At 39.3% G+C, this 19062-nt stretch overlaps 1 protein-coding gene and 1 long non-coding RNA gene across 3 annotated transcripts in view; one reads left to right on the top strand and one right to left on the bottom strand.

Moving 5' to 3' along the window:
• Nucleotides 1-7249, top strand: part of epo.L (erythropoietin L homeolog) — a 30193-nt gene extending 22944 nt beyond the window's left edge. The window contains exons 2-4 of one of the 2 annotated variants that reach the window (XM_018253907.2): nt 681-767; nt 4004-4168; nt 6858-7249. In XM_018253907.2, coding sequence (XP_018109396.1) covers nt 681-767; nt 4004-4168; nt 6858-7004 — 399 coding nt within the window. In that variant the 3' untranslated portion in view covers nt 7005-7249. The remainder of the gene's footprint in view (nt 1-680; nt 768-4003; nt 4169-6857) is intronic. The other variant, XM_018253908.2, reaches the window with a different exon arrangement.
• The window catches only part of LOC121401676, a 54042-nt gene extending 35248 nt beyond the window's left edge, over nt 1-18794 (bottom strand). The window contains exon 1 of the long non-coding RNA XR_005966424.1: nt 18385-18794. This is a non-coding gene — a long non-coding RNA (uncharacterized LOC121401676). The remainder of the gene's footprint in view (nt 1-18384) is intronic.
• Nucleotides 18795-19062: the final 268 nt, after the last annotated feature.

The following is a 19062-nucleotide window of genomic DNA, read 5'->3' as shown; positions in this document are numbered from 1 at the left end:
GTCATATAGGAACAAAAAAGGATAATATACTTAATTTTATCTTACCGTATATACTCGAGTATAAGCCGAGTTTTTCAGCCCCCAAAATATGCTGAAAAACTCTACCTCAGCTTATACTGGGGTCAAGAGCAAAAACTGTCGCCGGCATCTAAGAATAGTTGCCAGCGCTTAAGAATAGTCGCCAGCGTCCAAGAATAGTCACCGGCGTCCAAGAATAGTCGCCGGCATCTAAGAATAGTCGCCGGCGCCCAAGAATAGTCGCCGGCGTCCAAGAATAGTCGCCGGCGTCCAAGAATAGTCGCCGGCATCCAGAATAGTCGCCGGCGTCCAAAAACGAGACGCCGGCACCTCCAATGGGAGCAGAAACCCTCAATTTTTTGATTGAAACAGAAGCTGCTGCATTTCTCACCCCTCGGCTTATACTCAAGTCAATAAGCTTTCCCAGTTTTTGGAGGTAAAATTAGGTAGATCGGTTTATACTCGGGACGGCTTATACTCGAGTATATACGGTAAATCTGCATCTATTTAAGTAACTAATGAGATGCAGAATTAAATATGGTGTTTACCCTTTTCTGTTACATTAGATGACTCCTCCTATTGCTCGATAGAACCGTCGTCTAACTCCTTATAACCCTATAACTATGTATTCTTTTTACCTAGACATCTTATTTCCTTGCTAGGACTCCTGCAATATTATCTGTCAATTTCCTGAGGATATCATGGTCCCTGAAACAAAACTGAATCTTGGAGAGTGGAATAAATTACACGTATGTATATGACATCCTGTTTAATAGATATGTATGATTAAATTATTTTGGATCAGACATACTTTGGCTAGACTCTTTGGCTTATTGGCGCATGTAAATCAGGCCGACATCTATCAGACAGGTAAGAAAATCCCCTTTAATGGGAACTTCATTGGTCCACTGATTTGTTTACCTTCTGATGGGTGTCCATAGGTGCCAGTATGATCTTATTATCGGCAAGTGAGTCAATTCACCATTCCGGGGGGCCCATGAGACAGCAGCCCAGGTTGGAACCCTGGCCCCCCCAGTCCGACCTTGGTCTCATACATGATATGTTAAAAAAGCTGAGAGCTGAGGTGAGATATAAATGTCCCAGTATAGCAGGTTTATAAATGGTACAATCCTTATATTTAGGTGTATTTATTAATTAGTTCTACCATATGATACACAAAGGACCAGATTCAATTTTGTGAGAAAAAGGTTTATCACGTGAAAACTCATGAACGACATTCAATTTAAGAGGCAATTCGATTCATTGGACCACATTCAACTGAGTGAGAAAAACTTATCACGTGGTTTATCCCATGAAAACTCAATTGAAGTATATGGGAAAAAACTGGAATTGAATTTGGAGAAAAGTTATTCCTCCTCGAATCTCTTCCGTGAGTTTTCACGTGATAAACCATGAGATAACTTTTTCTCACTCAGTTGAATGTGGTCCAATGTTGGGTATGAAGTCAGTTAACAGAATAATGATGTTGACCATGTGCTCAGAGTTGGAATGATTATCACATTGGCCTTAGTTGTACCCCGGCTCTGCCCCAATTCATCCTGATCCGACCCTCTTTCACCAACACTAGGCCCCCTCTTGGAATTAAAGGTCCTGGGTGACCCCTGGAATGCACTTATGTAATTCTGGTGCCTTTGGTAAAGGAACAAGTGGAAAGCATTGGGTATGTATGTTTGTTTTGGCTCACAGTGACGTATTCCAGTTTCCACATTATTTGTATCCCAAAACAGGATGGAATGCTTTTGTGCAGGGTTATTTGTGGAACATACGCTGGGATGCTGGTTTAACGGCCGATAGAAGAGTAAAGATCATTTTTGCCGAGTTGTGAAGGAAAGGGTTAATTCCCAGAGGGGCCACTTGGTTGATGCCAAACATCCTCTGATGACAGTGGCACAGGGACAGGAGGAGCCCTTAATGTCGCCACTTGAATAACAAGAGACACACACTCCCTTTAATCAAGACCCAGCTATAAACAGTGTGGTGCCGTCTGACATCCAGCAGCCCCATTAGGCATTTGGGAAAAATACACAACTACTTGATATTTTATCCATTTCCCTCATATCTGTTGTTGTTTCCGCTCCCAATGCCCCGTGTTGACGAGGTCCCTAAATGGCTCACATGAGAATTGCGCTGTCAAGTTTTCCAATGAGAGCTGAACTGTAGCTACGGCTCTGAATTGCTGATTAAAATACGTGAGCTCATTGACAGAACATAGGGCAAAGTGTAGAGCACAAAAACTGGGAGCAAACTGTCATGTTTTTCTGCTAAGGTGCGATGCAATTCTAGGAAAGCAAAGAGCTATGCCTCAGAATTCTGCAGGGACAACACACCCCCACCCCTGAAAATTGTCATCCATCATGGAAAAGATTTGTGGGTGTTGATCCATGCGCCCTCCTACAAAGGTGACCCCCATCCCTATTTCCACGGGGTCTGCTTCTTCTGTAGTTGTGCCACTGGGGAGCACACATTCATCAAATCTTTCACAACATACAGGCTACAGGTGAAGGCACTGGGCGGCCCTATAAACAATACCTACTTATAACAGGTGATATGTACAGGGTTCCCTTGCACCTATGTGTCCTGCGCTCTGCACCTTCAACTACATTTCTAACCCAGTTCTCTTTGTATCTGCTGCTAATTTAGGTGCATGTGCTCCATGTCTGAGCTTTATGGAGCCGCAATTTTGTAGCCCGTAGTGTCCCAGGACTTGCACCCTCACCAGATAAAAATAAGCCCTATAGTCTTTAAAGGGCTTTTTCACCTTCCAAACACTGTTTTCACTTCAATTGTTTTCAGATTGTTCACCAAAAATAAAGACTTTTTTTCAATTACTTTCATTTTTTTTCAAAATCTAAGTTTAAAGTTTGAAGAGGAACTCCACACAAACATAACTTAAGCCTTTTGAAAAGTAAACATAATTTCAAGCAACTTTGCAATATACATCAATTAAAAAATATGCAGACTTTTTTAATGGTTTCTGACAGTTCCCTAAGCCCAGCCCCACGTGCTCTTCTGCTGAGCTGTCTGACTACTTTGCTGAGCTGTCTGACTACTGTTACTTTGTTTAAACAGCCATCTGTCCTCAGCCTGTATCCTCTAAACCCCACAATTCCCTGCACATGTGATTTCAATAAGGAAAACAACATCCCAGTGCAATGCATTGTGGGTTATGTAGTTCCTGCATGCTGTCTGTAAGTACAATGTGTAACATCAGTGTTTAGTCCCTGCCAGGATTTCAGAATGATGCAGAAATAGAAGAACTGTTACACAGCTGGATTTCAGCATAGAAAATGCCATTTATTCAGACTTTTTGAAGAAACAGGTAACAGTGATGGGCATATTAGGGGTTTCTGTGTTATGTGGGCCTCTATATCAAATTTTGGTTTGGAAGCCAGAGTTCCCCTTTAATGTAGGTGTCTCTGGTGTTTGAGTCTGGCAGCTCAGTAATTCAGGCACAGACTCTAAACTGTTACAATTTTACAACATTTAGTTAATTCATTTCTTAGCAGCATCTTTGGAGTATTAGAAACTATTGTATCAATTCTAACAGCTGCCTGTAATAAAACTCAGGGACAAAGATGAGAAATGTATCAACTAATGGATCAATTTAAAACAGTTTACAGGGTCAAGGTGAAAAATTAAACTTTACACTTCAATATTAGAAGAACAGTTAGACATAGAAAAAAGAAAGTAATTGGGAAAAGTCTTTATTTCTGGTGAACTGTCTGACACCAAGTGAACTGAAACAAGTGTTGGAAGGGGAACTGGCCCTTTAATTTGGATATAAGGATTGCATAAAGATGGAGCTTTCAGAAGAAGAAATAAACATAGAGCTCATTTCCCGTGTAACAGGAGGGAAGAGATGATAACTGGTATAAAGCAGCGCTTAAGAGGATTTCTGCAGAAACGGGTTGGGTTCATGCCAGTTTGTCACACCAGCCACCAAAACAATGTCTTTCTCTTGCAGACGTCCCAACAGGCGGCAGAGGTTTGGAACGGTCTCATTTTATTTACCAAAGCTGTCCCAAGAATTACTGATTTCATCTCAGATGCCAGCCTCAAATTCCAAGTTGAAAAAATCCACAGCGACATCCGCAGTGTTGTGCATTTATTTAAGAGCCTCAACTTGCAGGTTTGACATTCCTTTCAGTACTGAATGGGTTACTTAATGTGTAGCTTAAACTCACAGACAACACATGTCATGAATAATCAGAGGGGTCACTACAGGGGACGCAAATACTGCAACTGGTGGGGGCAAAAAATGCAGGCTTTTTCTTTATACTATAGCACAGTTATAGTGTGTGTGTGTCAGTGTATAGGACACAGTCTCCCCATATATCCCATTTATACTATAGGACAGTTATAGTGTGTGTGTGTCAGTGTATAGGATACAGTCTCCCCATATATCCCATTTATACTATAGGACGTTATAGTGTGTGTGTGTGTCAGTGTATAGGATAACAGTCTCCCCATATATCCCATTTATACTATACGGACAGTTATAGTGTGTGTGTCAGTGTATAGGATACAGTCCTCCCATATATCCATTTATACTATAGGACAGTTATAGTGTGTGTGTGTGTCAGTGTATAGGATAACAGTCTCCCCATATATCCCATTTATACTATAGGACAGTTATAGTGTGTGTGTGTCAGTGTATAGGCATACAGTCTCCCCATATATCCCATTTATACTATAGGACAGTTATAGGTGTGTGTGTGTGTCAGTATATAGGACACAGTCTCCCCATATATCCCATTTATACTATAGGACAGTTATAGTGTGTGTGTGTGTCAGTGTATTAGGTCAAGTCTCCCCATATATCCCATTTATACTATAGGACAGTTATAGTGTGTGTGTGTCAGTGTATAGGACACAGTCTCCCATATATCCCATTTATACTATAGGACAGTTATAGTGTGTGTGTGTCAGTGTAATAGGACACAGTCTCCCCATTATATCCGCATTTATACTATAGGACAGTTATAGTGCTGTGTGTGTGTCAGTGTATAGGGACACAATCTCCATATCCCATTTATACTATAGGACAGTTATAGTGTGTGTGTGTGTCAGTGTATAGGATACAGTCTCCCCTATATCCATTTATACTATAGGACAGTTTATAGTGTGTGTGTGTGTACAGTGTTATAGGATACAGTCTCCCATATATCCCATTTTACTATAGGACAGTTATAGTGTGTGTGTGTGACAGTGTATAGGATACAGTCCTCCCCATATATCCATTTATACTATAGGACAGTTATAGTGTGGTTGTGTCAGTGTATAGGATACAGTCTCCCATATTCCCATTATACTATAGGACAGTTTATAGTGTGTGTGTGTGTCAGTGTATAGGATAAGTCTCCCCATATATCCCATTTATACTATAGGACAGTTATAGTGTGTGTGTGTGTCAGTGTATAGGATACAGTCTCCCCATATATCCCATTTATACTATAGGACAGTTATAGTGTGTGTGTGTGTCAGTATATAGGACACAGTCTCCCCATATATCCCATTTATACTATAGGACAGTTATAGTGTGTGTGTGTGTCAGTGTATAGGTCACAGTCTCCCCATATATCCCATTTATACTATAGGACAGTTATAGTGTGTGTGTGTCAGTGTATAGGACACAGTCTCCCCATATATCCCATTTATACTATAGGACAGTTATAGTGTGTGTGTGTGTCAGTGTATAGGACACAATCTCCCCATATATCCCATTTATACTATAGGACAGTTATAGTGTGTGTGTGTGTCAGTGTATAGGATACAGTCTCCCCATATATCCCATTTATACTATAGGACAGTTATAGTGTGTGTGTGTGTCAGTGTATAGGACACAGTCTCCCCATATATCCCATTTATACTATAGGACAGTTATAGTGTGTGTGTGTGTCAGTGTATAGGATACAGTCTCCCCATATATCCCATTTATACTATAGGACAGTTATAGTGTGTGTGTGTGACAGTGTATAGGATACAGTCTCCCCATATATCCCATTTATACTATAGGACAGTTATAGTGTGTGTGTCAGTGTATAGGATACAGTCTCCTCATATATCCCATTTATACTATAGGACAGTTATAGTGTGTGTGTGTGTGTCAGTGTATAGGACACAGTCTCCCCATATATCCCATTTATACTATAGGACAGTTATAGTGTGTGTGTGTCAGTGTATAGGATACAGTCTCCCCATATATCCCATTTATACTATAGGACAGTTATAGTGTGTGTGGTGTCAGTGTATAGGATACAGTCTCCCCATATATCCCATTTATACTATAGGACAGTTATAGTGTGTGTGTGTCAGTGTATAGGATACAGTCTCCCCATATATCCCATTTATACTATAGGACAGTTATAGTGTGTGTGTGTCAGTGTATAGGATACAGTCTCCCCATATATCCCATTTATACTATAGGACAGTTATAGTGTGTGTGTGTGTGTCAGTGTATAGGATACAGTCTCCCCATATATCCCATTTATACTATAGGACAGTTATAGTGTGTGTGTGTGTCAGTGTATAGGACAGTTATAAGGTGTGTGTGTGGAAATGTATAATCAAGAACCCCCACAGTACATTTTTCACAGTCAGTGCCGGTTTTTCTATACAGTAAAAATGGTTTAAAAACATTCTTCCCAACCCACCAGTAAGATACCCCTTTCTTCTGTGATCAGTGCATGAAGAAAGACTGTCCTATGAATGTGACAGTTGGAGAGGGGTGGGTATAGGACCATTCCTAGTGTAGCAAAGTAGAACAGATTTACTAATACACCGTTGTCCATACTTGACTCTGTAATTTTGCCCTTTAGGATGAAGCTCAGACATCACAGACAGAAGGAAAGACACTTCCAGTACGGACATTCAAAAAATTATTTTCTGTGTACACCAATTTTTTACGAGGTAAATTGAGACTACTAGTGATGACAGTGTGCCGGGAGGCTAGCCTATCAACGTGAGGCCTCCTCGCTTACCCAATCATCCCTACTGAACTCTTCTTCACTCCAATGAACCAATACAGGAAATTATACGAGAAAAAAACATTTTTATATCAAAGACTCTTTTTATATGGCAAACATTTTTATATATATAAATATTTGTGTATTGCGTAAGTAAAGATGTCAATGACTATAAGAGAGTATATATTTGATATTAAGTTAAAATTGTAAATATTTCTATATTTATAGATTATTTGGGAAAATAAATTAATTTTCTATTGGATTTTAAGCGTTATTTAATTTTTAAAACACACACACACTGTACTAAATTGAATATCATTTAACACTGACTACAGATTACTGTATAATTAGTTATACAGGCATTGGATTTGTTATCCAGAATACTCGGGACATGGAGTTTTCTGGATAAGGGATCTTTCCAAAGTTTGGATATTCATGCCCTAAGTCAACTAGAAAATCATTTAAACATTAAATAAACCCAATAGGTTGGTTTTGCCTCCAATAAGGATTAATTATATCTTAGTTGGGATCAAGTACAAGCTATTGTTTTTTTATTATACAAAAAAGGAAATAATTTTTAAAAATGTGGATTATTTGGATAAAATGGAGTATATGGGAGATAACCTTTCCGTAATTCGGAGCTTTCTGGATAACGGGTTTTCCAGATAACAGATCCTATACCTGCCCTGCCTAAAGTTACATGGGTTCAAGGGTTCAGTTCAGCCAGCCTCTTGGATTGATTTGAACCAGAATTCTGTAAACAGAGTAAACCGCATTGGGCTAAATGTGCAGCCCTGGGGTGAGCCTGTGCCCAATCTAAAGACTCTAGAGACCTTGTTTCTTATAGAGACAGACTGAGGCTGGTCAGTTAGGAAATCCTCAATCCAGTTTGTGAGGAATAACTGTGTCGAAAGCTGAGCTAAAATCAATACATAACAATGACACAACTGTCCTTTTTGTCCAAATGAGAGAGAGAAATATAATGCAGTTGAAATCACATCATCTGCAACACAATGTGTCCCATAAGCAAATTAAAGAGGATCTAGCTTCTGGGGAAGTTGAGTTTTCATATATCTCAGCACCAGCTTCTCAAAATATTTGGTGTCAGCACTACAGCACTGCAGTAATCATTTAGGCAAGAAACTGCTCTCTTATGTTGGTGCTGGAATGAATTTAGTAGTTTTAGATATATCTGTAAAAATATCCAGAAGCTGGAAAACCATACCTATGTTATCCGCCTCATAGTCTTTTGAGGAGTCTTTGAGGAGATCACCTTCCTCACTGGTTCTCCATTCTCTGCCTCAAAATGAAATCATTCAATTTGTCAAACAGAGCAGGCTTGGTTTATAACCCATAATAGTCTCAATAACTTGCACAAGCCCCTTATCTGCTTGTGAGACCATGCAATTTATCTTCTCTGCATAGGCTCTTATTGCCTCTTAAATAGCCCTTGTCTGTCTCTGATTTTCACCAAATGATGAAGCTCTGAGGAGAACCAAGGTTTATGGTTCACAAGAGCAGTAATAATTTCAGAGAAAGTGACCTCTTCAATAACATCAAATAAATTATGAGGTTGTCCTTATATGAGTCGTTTGTGTATTCAGTGCCTCTCAACGTGCCGCAGACCCCCTGCCGGAGTGCACAAATTCCAAATCAAGGAGAAAAATAGCCGGAGAGCACAACTTCTTGCTTTAAAAGTTTTTCATTTTATTTCGCAGAACATCCTGCACAACATGTTTCGGCTACACCGGCCTTCATCAGGTGCATGATCAGTAAAATCCTCAATAACATCAGTAACATTCTTATTAACATCAGTAACATCCTCAATCATATCAGTAACATTCTCAATAATATCAGTAACATTCTCAATAACATCAGTAACATCCTCAATAATATCAGTAACATTCTCAATAACATCAGTGACATTCTCAATAACATCAGTAACATCTTCAATAACATCAGTAACATTTTCAACAACATCAGTAACATCCTCAATCATATCAGTAACATTCTCAATAACATCAGTAACATTCTTAATAACATCAGTAACATCCTCAATAATATCCTCAATAACATCAGTAACACCCTCAATAACATCAGTAACATCCTCAATCATATCAGTAACACCCTCAATAACATCAGTAACATCCTCAATCATTTCAGTAACATTCTCAACAACATCAGTAACATTCTCAATAATATCAGTAACATTCTCAATAACATCAATAACATCCTCAATAACATCCGTAACATTTTCAATAACATCAGTAACATCCTCAGTAATATCAGTAACATTCTCAATAACCTCAGTAACATCCTCAGTAATATCAGTAACATTCTCAATAATATCAGTAACATTCTTAATAACATCAATAACATTCTCTATAACATCAGTAACATTCTCAATAACATCAGTAACATCCTCAATAATATCAGTAACATTCTCAGTAACATCAGTAACATCCTCAATCATATCAATAACATTCTCAATAACATCAGTTACATCCTCAATAATATCAGTAACATCCTCAATAACATCAGTAACATACTCAATAATATTAGTAACATTTTCAATAACATCAGTAACATCCTCAATAATATCAGTAACATTCTCAATATCAAAGTTATTGTGAACAAGGCACCGGGCCTGACGGAATTCACCCTCAGTATTTGGAGAACCTAGCTCAGATTTTCTCAGACTTACTTTCATTAGGTATGGCACCTATGGATTGAAGGAATTATATATAAAAAAACAATATATAAATCATCATATAAAATTGCGCTCACAGGTCTTGCAAAGTGAAAAAAGTGGTCATTTATTTATTTGGTTAAATACCCGTGAATGCAGTTTTATATAATGTTATCTAGTTTTTTTTTATTCTGGCACCCAGGCAATTAGCTTATACAAACAGAATGGAAACTACAAGCTGGTGTGTGTGTATATATATATGTATATATATATATATATATATATTCAGGTAAGGGATCCATCATTATCCAGAAACCCATTAACGAGAAAGCTCTGAATTACGGAAAGGCTGTCTTCCATAGACTCCATTCTTCTCTGTAATAATAAAACAGTAGCTTGTACTTGATCCCAACTAAGATATAATTAGTCCTTATTGGAGGCAAAACCAGTATATTGGCTTTATTTAATGTTTACATGATCTTCTACTATATCTAAATTATGAAAAGATTCAATTTCCAGAAAAACCCAAGTCACCAGCATTCTGCATAACTGGTCCCAGAACTGTATATATATTCATACAAATACAGTTGAGTTCCTCAGCACTCAACCCATTATCAATATATTAAGGTCATTGAGACATGTTGTGCATATTTGCAGCTGCAGCCCCTGCTGGAATTTTCTGCTGCTGGTTAGAAATGCATCAACAAATGCACAAAGTTTTAACAGTTCAGAAAGCCAGTGACCTTGCTTCCTGAGCTTATACAAGATGTACAAAAATTAAACGAATTCATTTGTAAAACCTACATTAATTGCAGTAAATTATTTGAAAATGGCAGGTCTGTGTAAATGATAGCTTCCCCTTTCAGCTATTGTATATTGTATGCTTATTTACTAACAATGTGCAAGTTTGCACTAGTGCAGTAACCCATGGCAGCCAATCAGTGTTTGATTTCCCTATTCCCCAAGCTTCCTTACTATGTGGCACCATATAAACAGAATATCATTTCTGCGCAGGGAATGCAAACTTGCAGTTATTTCGGAGCAATAAACCTGCACACAACTGGGGTTATTCCTGTAATGCTGAAACGGCAGCATTCGTTTATTACTTATGATACTATAATAGCCACAATGCAGTTCTGCATTTATGATATCAGGGTGATAAGTAACACGTTAACATAACGTATAGCAGTATAGCACTGTATAGCAGTAGCGAGTATCTATAAGCATTTGATTTATAGAAATTAGAAACAGACCAGGAACCGGCAGTACTTAGTCTGCAATCACCCTTTATTGGTGTATTTTCAAGTGAAAAAGGGACTAGCTCCCGAAACATGTCGTGAGTGAGAATACACCAATAAAGGGTGATTGCACACTAAGGGGCCGATTCACTAAGGGTCGAATATCGAGGGTTAATTAACCCTTGATATTCGACTAGGAACTAAAATCCTTCGACTTCGAATATCGAAGTCGAAGGATTTAGCGCAGATAGTATGATCGAAGGATCGAAGGATTATTCCTTCGATCGAACGATTAAACCCTTCGAATCGAACGATTCGAAGGATTTAAATCCAGCGATCGAAGGAATATCCTTCAATCAAAAAAAGTTAGCCAAGCTTATGAGGACCTTCCCCATAGGCTAACATTGACTTCGGTAGCTTTTAGATGCCGAACTAGGGGGTCGAAGTTTTTTTTAAAGAGACAGTACTTCGACTATCGAATGGTCGAATAGTTGAACGATTACTTCGAACCCTTCGATTCAAAATCGTAGTCGAAGGTCGAAGTAGCCCATTCGATGGTCGAAGTAGCCCCAAAAAAACTTTGAAATTCGAAGTTTTTTTACTTCGAATCCTTCACTCGAAGTTAGTGAATCGGCCCCTAAGTACTGCCGAGACCTTTCAGATACATCACTGAAATGAATATGGTTCCGGCAATCAGCATTCGTTTACTGGAGACAACAAAAAACAACGTGAGAATGTGGACTAAATGCTGGAACAGACAAAATAGTTGTGTAGTGAGTGGGAATAAGTGCAAGAGAGGAAGTGCAATTATCCTGCTGACTTTGATGAGAATACGTGTGATACTTGTGACGCACTCATTGTGACAAAGACAAAACACATTGGGAACAGGATGGAGAGAAAATTCCTCTTCCAACCACCATTACTTCAGTGTAACTTTGGGAAAGGATCTGTCCAGCTGAATAAAACTCTTTCGGCTGATTTGTACTCAATATCCATCAATAAATTCAGTAGGCGAAATGTGTTTTAAAGAGGTTGTACACCTTTAAAGCAACTGTTAGTATGATTTAGAGAGGGGTATTTTAAGACAATTTGCAATTCATTTTCTATTTTTTGTGGTTTTTGATTTACCTTTTCCTCTGTCTCTTTCCAGATTTAAATGGGGGTCACTGACCCCATCTAAAAAAAAATTCTCTGTAAGGCTAAAATGTTATGCTTATTGCTTCTTTTTATTGCATTTTATTCATCTTTCTATTCCGACCTCTCTTATTCATATTCCAGTCTCTTATTCAAATCAGTGCATGGTTGCTAGGGGAATTTGGGCCCTAGTGCAGTCAAGACATTTCCAAGGCAGATCTTTGTATGTTTCAGATGTTGGGAGGTGTGATATTGTAGCATAGGAGCCCCTGCTGGATCTGCTGGAGCCTCTGAAAACAATCATATCCCTCAGTTTCAGTGGCATTTGGAAGTGGCATTCGATTGTAAAGCTGGCCATAGACGCAAAGATCCGATCGTACGAATCAACGTACGATCGGACTTTCCCATCTCCCGAACCTCCACTAACCATTCAGATCAAAGTCTTTACCATTCCGATCAAATAGAACAGATCACCCAATGTTCTGCCCGACGGCAATCGTACGATACTTATGTCTGACAACACTAGTGACAGTCTCCCTCTGAAAATCGTACGATCGGCAATACACGCAGAGATATTATCGGCAGCCGACAGAAATTTTCTAACCTGTCCGATCGACCAAACGACCGATCTCCGACGGACGAAAAATGTCGGGACTCTCCACACACGGTCCGAAAATCGTACGAATCCACGATTCGTACGATCGGATCTTTGCGTCTATGGCCAGCTTTAGTCCAATGTAAATCCTTAGTACTGGGAGTTGCACTTTGAGATATCCCACGTTATTTACACATAGCACCATATTGGATATCACGTAATATTCAGTTGAATGGAGGAGGCTGGAGGCGCAGAACTTTTCTGCAAAAACTTCCTTTATTAGGAGTATTTAAAACTACATATTTCGGGCCCACATGCCCTTTGCCCACTTGACAAAGGGCATGTGGGCCCAAAACATGTAGTTTTTTTACACTCCTTATAAAGCAAAGTGAATATTACTGGATTTGTTGTGCCTGGGCAGGAGCACAGGAGGTGAGCATTCAGAGGACAATTAACATATATTACTGCTACTACTGATATTCTATTGGATATTGGATATCACATTTTGGCACAACCAACAGTACTGTCAATATTATCTTATTGTGTGTTTGTGTGTCTGGACTTAGTGCCAGTGCTGCTGCTGAACAGGTGCTCATATGAGTGCTGATGTGAGTGTAGATGTGAGTGCTGAGCGGGTGCTAATGTGGGTGCTAATGCGAGTGCTGATGTGAGTGTACGTGTGGAGACTGGGCGTGGTGTTTGCACAAGGGTTCATGGGTCATGTTATCTGCCGTGTAAAGGCCTGAAACACTGGAAAGGACGACCCTGACACTTGCCCAATGTCCCACATCAAAGGCTGGGAATGAGCCCAAAGCAAATTAATATCACTGAGGGTTAATAAAGGGCCAGTGGCTCTGTGACTAATTCTCTTTCCCCAGTTATAGAAACACTGAGTTCAAAGTCTGCCTCAGTCAGAACGGGAACCCGTGAGCTTCTGCCTTTTATTTGCCCCTCACTTTGCACAATCAGTAACATTGTACTTGGCCATTCATAAGCAGCGATATTAATGCCCGGGCCCCGGAGGCACATTTACCAGTAAGGAAGACGTTCCTCGTGCCTCCCAAACCCCCAGCACATCTAGGCCCTTCAATAGAACTAATGAAAGTGGATCTGAGAAAAGTTACAGTTATACAAACACATCTATCGGCAAATACTCTCATCAGAATTGGAGGTGGGGGGATGTGCAGGGCCACTTCTGCCATGAGACAAGATGAGACGAGCGGCAGTTACAAGGGGCAGCAAAAAGCAGCTGCTTGTAACTTTAAGAGCCGAACTTCCGGGTTTTAACTGGAAATTCAGCTCCGCTAGTGCAGAGAGCACCATTGAGCTTAAGGCACTAGCGATACTGCCCCCTTAGACCCGCCCCCACGCTAATTTTTTAGTGCGGAATGGGAGAGGAGGGGGCGGCATCTGGGCTGCTGTCTCCAGAACCGCCATCAGAAATCACAGGGCCCCATACGACAAAATTTCCTGGGCCCCCTGGGCTGCGCCCACTGCAAGCCACACCTCCCCACACCACAGGTCCGCCCCCCCACCACACAGTAAAAAAAAACAAAAAAAATATTGGTGGCTAGGGTTCCCACAGGTTAATAAAAAATAAAAAGATATTGGTGGTCAGGGCCCCCCATAAAAAAACATTTGTGGCCAGGGCCCCCCATGAGAAAAAAAATTGGTGGCCAAAATTGGTGGCCAGGCCCCCCCCACATTATAAGAAAATTGGTGGCCAGGGCCCCTTAAACGTCCATGCCTTTCCGAAGTCAGCAGCTCTCAGAAAGATGGGGGGCCCGGCTAATCAAGTAAGTGTGGCGTGGCAGGGCCCCCCCCTTACCCTCGGGGCCCCCTAAAACTCTCCTCCCTGTCCCCCCTGATGGCTGCCCTGGCTGTCTCAGGCGGCAGCAGCAGCCCCAGAATCGGCGCTGGGAATGTGCCTGTATAACCCCATATATATATATGTAAAGGTATGGGATCCAGCTCTGAATTATGGAAAAGCCATAGACTCCATTTTATCCAAATAATCCTATATTTTTAAAAATGATTCCCTTTTTCTCTGTAATAATAAAACAGCTTGTACTTGATCCTTATCGGAAGCAAAACCAGCCTATTGGGTTTATTTCATGTTTAAATTACTATATATATATTTATTAAAAGTCCGAATGGCAAAAACTCGAAAAATATTATTTTTTTTAATATAGAATCTTAATTTTAAGTGGGGGGGGAAAAAACTCAAACCAAGGATGGAAAAAGTCGGAATCCAAAATCCGGCCTCTCAGTCTGACTATTTCGGACTTTTTGGGAAAAATCCGAAAAATTTTAGCTTTTTTGAAAAAAGCCAGAAAAGAATCGAGCGATTCAGAAAAAAAAAACAATTCGGATTTTCCCAAGATTTTTTCATTTGTCCCCGATCCAGTTAAATAGTACTTTTTTAATAATAAATAAGGTCTAATTCTCCAAACTCCAAAAACCCAAAAAAAGGGGTGTTTTTTTGTAAAAAATCCGAATGTTTAGTGATAAAAAATTCATGAATTTTACAGAATTTAATAATACCTGAGGATGGAAAAGTCCGAATCTGAAAATCCGGCATCTCAGACCTGACGAGGTTACATATAAAGCTGACCAAAGATGTTGAGATTTTTAAAAGATCCGATCGTCATCGTGAGACCACGATTTTCTCGGAACGATCGTACGAATTGACCATCAACTAAAAAGACCAATTTGGCAGGAAAACAAAGGGGAGCTGCTTGGCCCACCAGACATAGATACATTGCACTGGGAACGACAAAGATTTTTTGACCTGGCCGATCAATTTCCTGACAGATGTCGGCCGAAAAATCTTAAGATGTACGATCGTTCAAAACCCACTAACCGCACGATAATTTCGAAGGATTGGTCGGACTTCGATAAAATCGGTCTTTCGGCAAGAAAGAATAGGAGAGGACTGAATAGAAAGATGAGGAATAAATAGTAACAATAACAATACATTTGCAGCATTTATTAGGGTTAGCTTTAAATGGAGCAGTGACCCCCATTTGACAGCTGGAAAGAGTCCAAAAAAATGCAAGTAATTAAAAACTATAAAAAATAAATAATGAAGACCAATGGAAAAGTTGCTTAGAATTGGCCATTTTATAACATTTTAAGAAAACAACTAATCTGTCAGCAAAAAATAACGTTGTTTTTTGGTGTTGAATTGCCAGATTCATTCATTTGTGAATTTTCTTAATGATTTTCTGGCCTAAATAAACATTTAATTCGATGTAACGCCCAAAGCAGCAGGAGTTTTGTGTGGAGCAGACACAGGATTTGGGGTAATTACAGTGAGACTTAATTAGACAGGGCCGGGGGAGTTCAGCGAGACATAATGAATATTAGTGTCACACGTCTGGATCACACGCTGACTCACAATTACACACCACACATACATGTGCTCTCACTGCTGAGTCACTCTTACACATACAGATTTCTGGCACCAACAGCAGCACTGTCAGCTCTTTGTGTTATAGTGAATATCCCATCATGTGCAGCATGAGTCTCACACACATTATACAGAGATATAAGTTATCATTACCCCAGGTATCAGTCAGATATTAGTTATATCAGTACCTCAGGTATCAGTCAGATATAAGTTATATCAGTATCTCAGGTATCAGTCATATATTAGTTATATCAGTACCTCAGGTATCAGTCAGATATAAGTTATATCAGTACCTCAGGTATCAGTCAGATATAAGTTATATCAGTACCTCAGGTATCAGTCAGATATAAGTTATATCAGTACCTCAGGTATCAGTCAGATATAAGTTATATCAGTACCTCAGGTATCAGTCAGATATAAGTTATCAGTACCTCAGGTATCAGTCAGATATAAGTTATCATTACCTCAGGTATCAGTCAGATATAAGTTATATCATTACCTCAGGTATCAGTCAGATATAAGTTATATCAGTACCTCAGGTATCAGTCAGATATAACTTATATCAGTACCTCAGGTATCAGTCAGATATAAGTTATCATTACCTCAGGTATCAGTCAGATATAAGTTATCATTACCTCAGGTATAAGTCAGATATAAGTTATCATTACCCCAGGTATCAGTCAGATATTAGTTATATCAGTACCTCAGGTATCAGTCAGATATATGTTATCATTACCTCAGGTATCAGTCAGATATAAGTTATCATTACCTCAGGTATCAGTCAGATATAAGTTATCATTACCTCAGGTATCCAGTCAGATATAAGTTATCATTACCTCAGGTTCAGTCAATAAGTTTCATTACCTCAGGTATCAGTCAGATATAAGTTATCATTTACCTCAGGTATCAGTCAGATATAAGTTATCAGGTTAACCTTACCCAGGTATCAGTCAGATATAAGTATCATTACCTCAGGGTTTTATCAGGCAGATATAAGTTATCATTACCTCAGGTATCAGTCAGATATAAGTTATATCATTACCTCAGGTATCAGTCAGATATAAGTTATCATTACCTCAGGTATCAGTCAGATATAACTTATATCAGTACCTCAGGTATCAGTCAGATATAAGTTATCATTACCTCAGGTATCAGTCAGATATAAGTTATCATTACCTCAGGTATCAGTCAGATATAAGTTATCATTACCTCAGGTATCAGTCAGATATAACTTATATCAGTACCTCAGGTATCAGTCAGATATATGTTATCATTACCTCAGGTATCAGTCAGATATAAGTTATCAATACCTCAGGTATCAGTCAGATATAAGTTATATCAGTACCTCAGGTATCAGTCAGATATAAGTTATATCAGTATCTCAGGTATCAGTCAGATATAAGTTATATCAGTACCTCAGGTATCAGTCAGATATAAGTTATCATTACCTCAGGTATCAGTCAGATATAAGTTATATCATTACCCCAGGTATCAGTCAGATATAAGTTATATCAATACCTCAGGTATCAGTCAGATATAAGTTATCATTACCTCAGGTATCAGTCAGATATAAGTTATCATTACCTCAGGTATCAGTCAGATATAAGTTATCATTACCTCAGGTATCAGTCAGATATAAGTTATCATTACCTCAGGTATCAGTCAGATATAAGTTATATCAGTATCTCAGGTATCAGTCAGATATAAGTTATCATTACCTCAGGTATCAGTCAGATATAAGTTATCATTACCTCAGGTATCAGTCAGATATAAGTTATCATTACCTCAGGTATCAGTCAGATATAAGTTATCAGTATCTCAGGTATCAGTCAGATATAAGTTATCATTACCTCAGGTATCAGTCAGATATAAGTTATCAGTATCTCAGGTATCAGTCAGATATAAGTTATATCATTACCTCAGGTATCAGTCAGATATAAGTTTATCACTTACCTCATTGGTTATCAGTCCTCAGGTATCAGTCAGATATAAGTATCAGTCAGGTATCAGTCAGAATATAAGTTATATCATTACCTCAGTATCAGTCAGATATAAGTTATCATTACCTCAGGTATCAGTCAGATATAAGTTATATCAGACCCAGTATCAAGTCAGATATAAGTTATATCAATACCTCAGGTATCAGTCAGATATAAGTTATATCAGTATCTCAGGTATCAGTCAGATATAAGTTATATCATTACCTCAGGTATCAGTCAGATATAAGTTATATCAGTATCTCAGGTATCAGTCAGATATAAGTTATCATTACCTGGAGGAGGTATTATTAGTGAAATACAAGTTATTAGTACCTGGATGTACAACATGGGCAGGACAGGTAATGCAGGTGATCACACAGGTTTTCTTCAGTCAGTCAAAATGAGGCGACGTGTGTCAGTGTGAGAAATGAGTGAATTGCAGTTGCTGTGCAAGGGACTGAACTGAAGAAATAATACACAGCAGAGGCGGCATAATGTCCAGCAGTTCCCATATCACACACATGCAGAGTCGGACTGCTTCCCGCTTTCTGTACAACTCTTCCTTCCACAGGTGTCGGCAAATAGTCAGTGCGCATGTGCAGGGGTGAGACGCATGCGCAGTAATAAGCCAGACGGCAGGATCAGTTCACACACGCAGGGACCGGCTGTTACACATGCGCAGTAACGCGCTAATCACTGGCGGGAACATGAAGTGAAGGTTAAAATGAGAAGCGTTAGTGAGACCTGACTGGTTTCTTCCTCGGGCTTTATCCTCTTCTCCTTCTTCTAATGTTGCAATAACTGTTTCTCGTGTGGCCCAGACCTATATCTTGTGTTCCTTGAGCCCAATCCATGTGACCCTTATGAGTCTGCTGTTAATAGAGGTTTCCAGTGTAGAACTCAGGGTGGTACTGGGTCACAGCATTCAGTAGTCTCCCCAAACAATTACCTCACAACATTGTGGAAATAAAAAGACGGAGAATCACCTCCTAATTAACATGTTCATTTTAC

The sequence above is a fragment of the Xenopus laevis genome, chromosome 3L (genome assembly GCF_017654675.1).
Source record: "Xenopus laevis strain J_2021 chromosome 3L, Xenopus_laevis_v10.1, whole genome shotgun sequence".
NCBI lineage: Eukaryota > Metazoa > Chordata > Amphibia > Anura > Pipidae > Xenopus > Xenopus laevis.
Note: the sequence above shows the minus strand (reverse complement) of the source record. Positions and strands in the feature narration are given on the sequence as shown.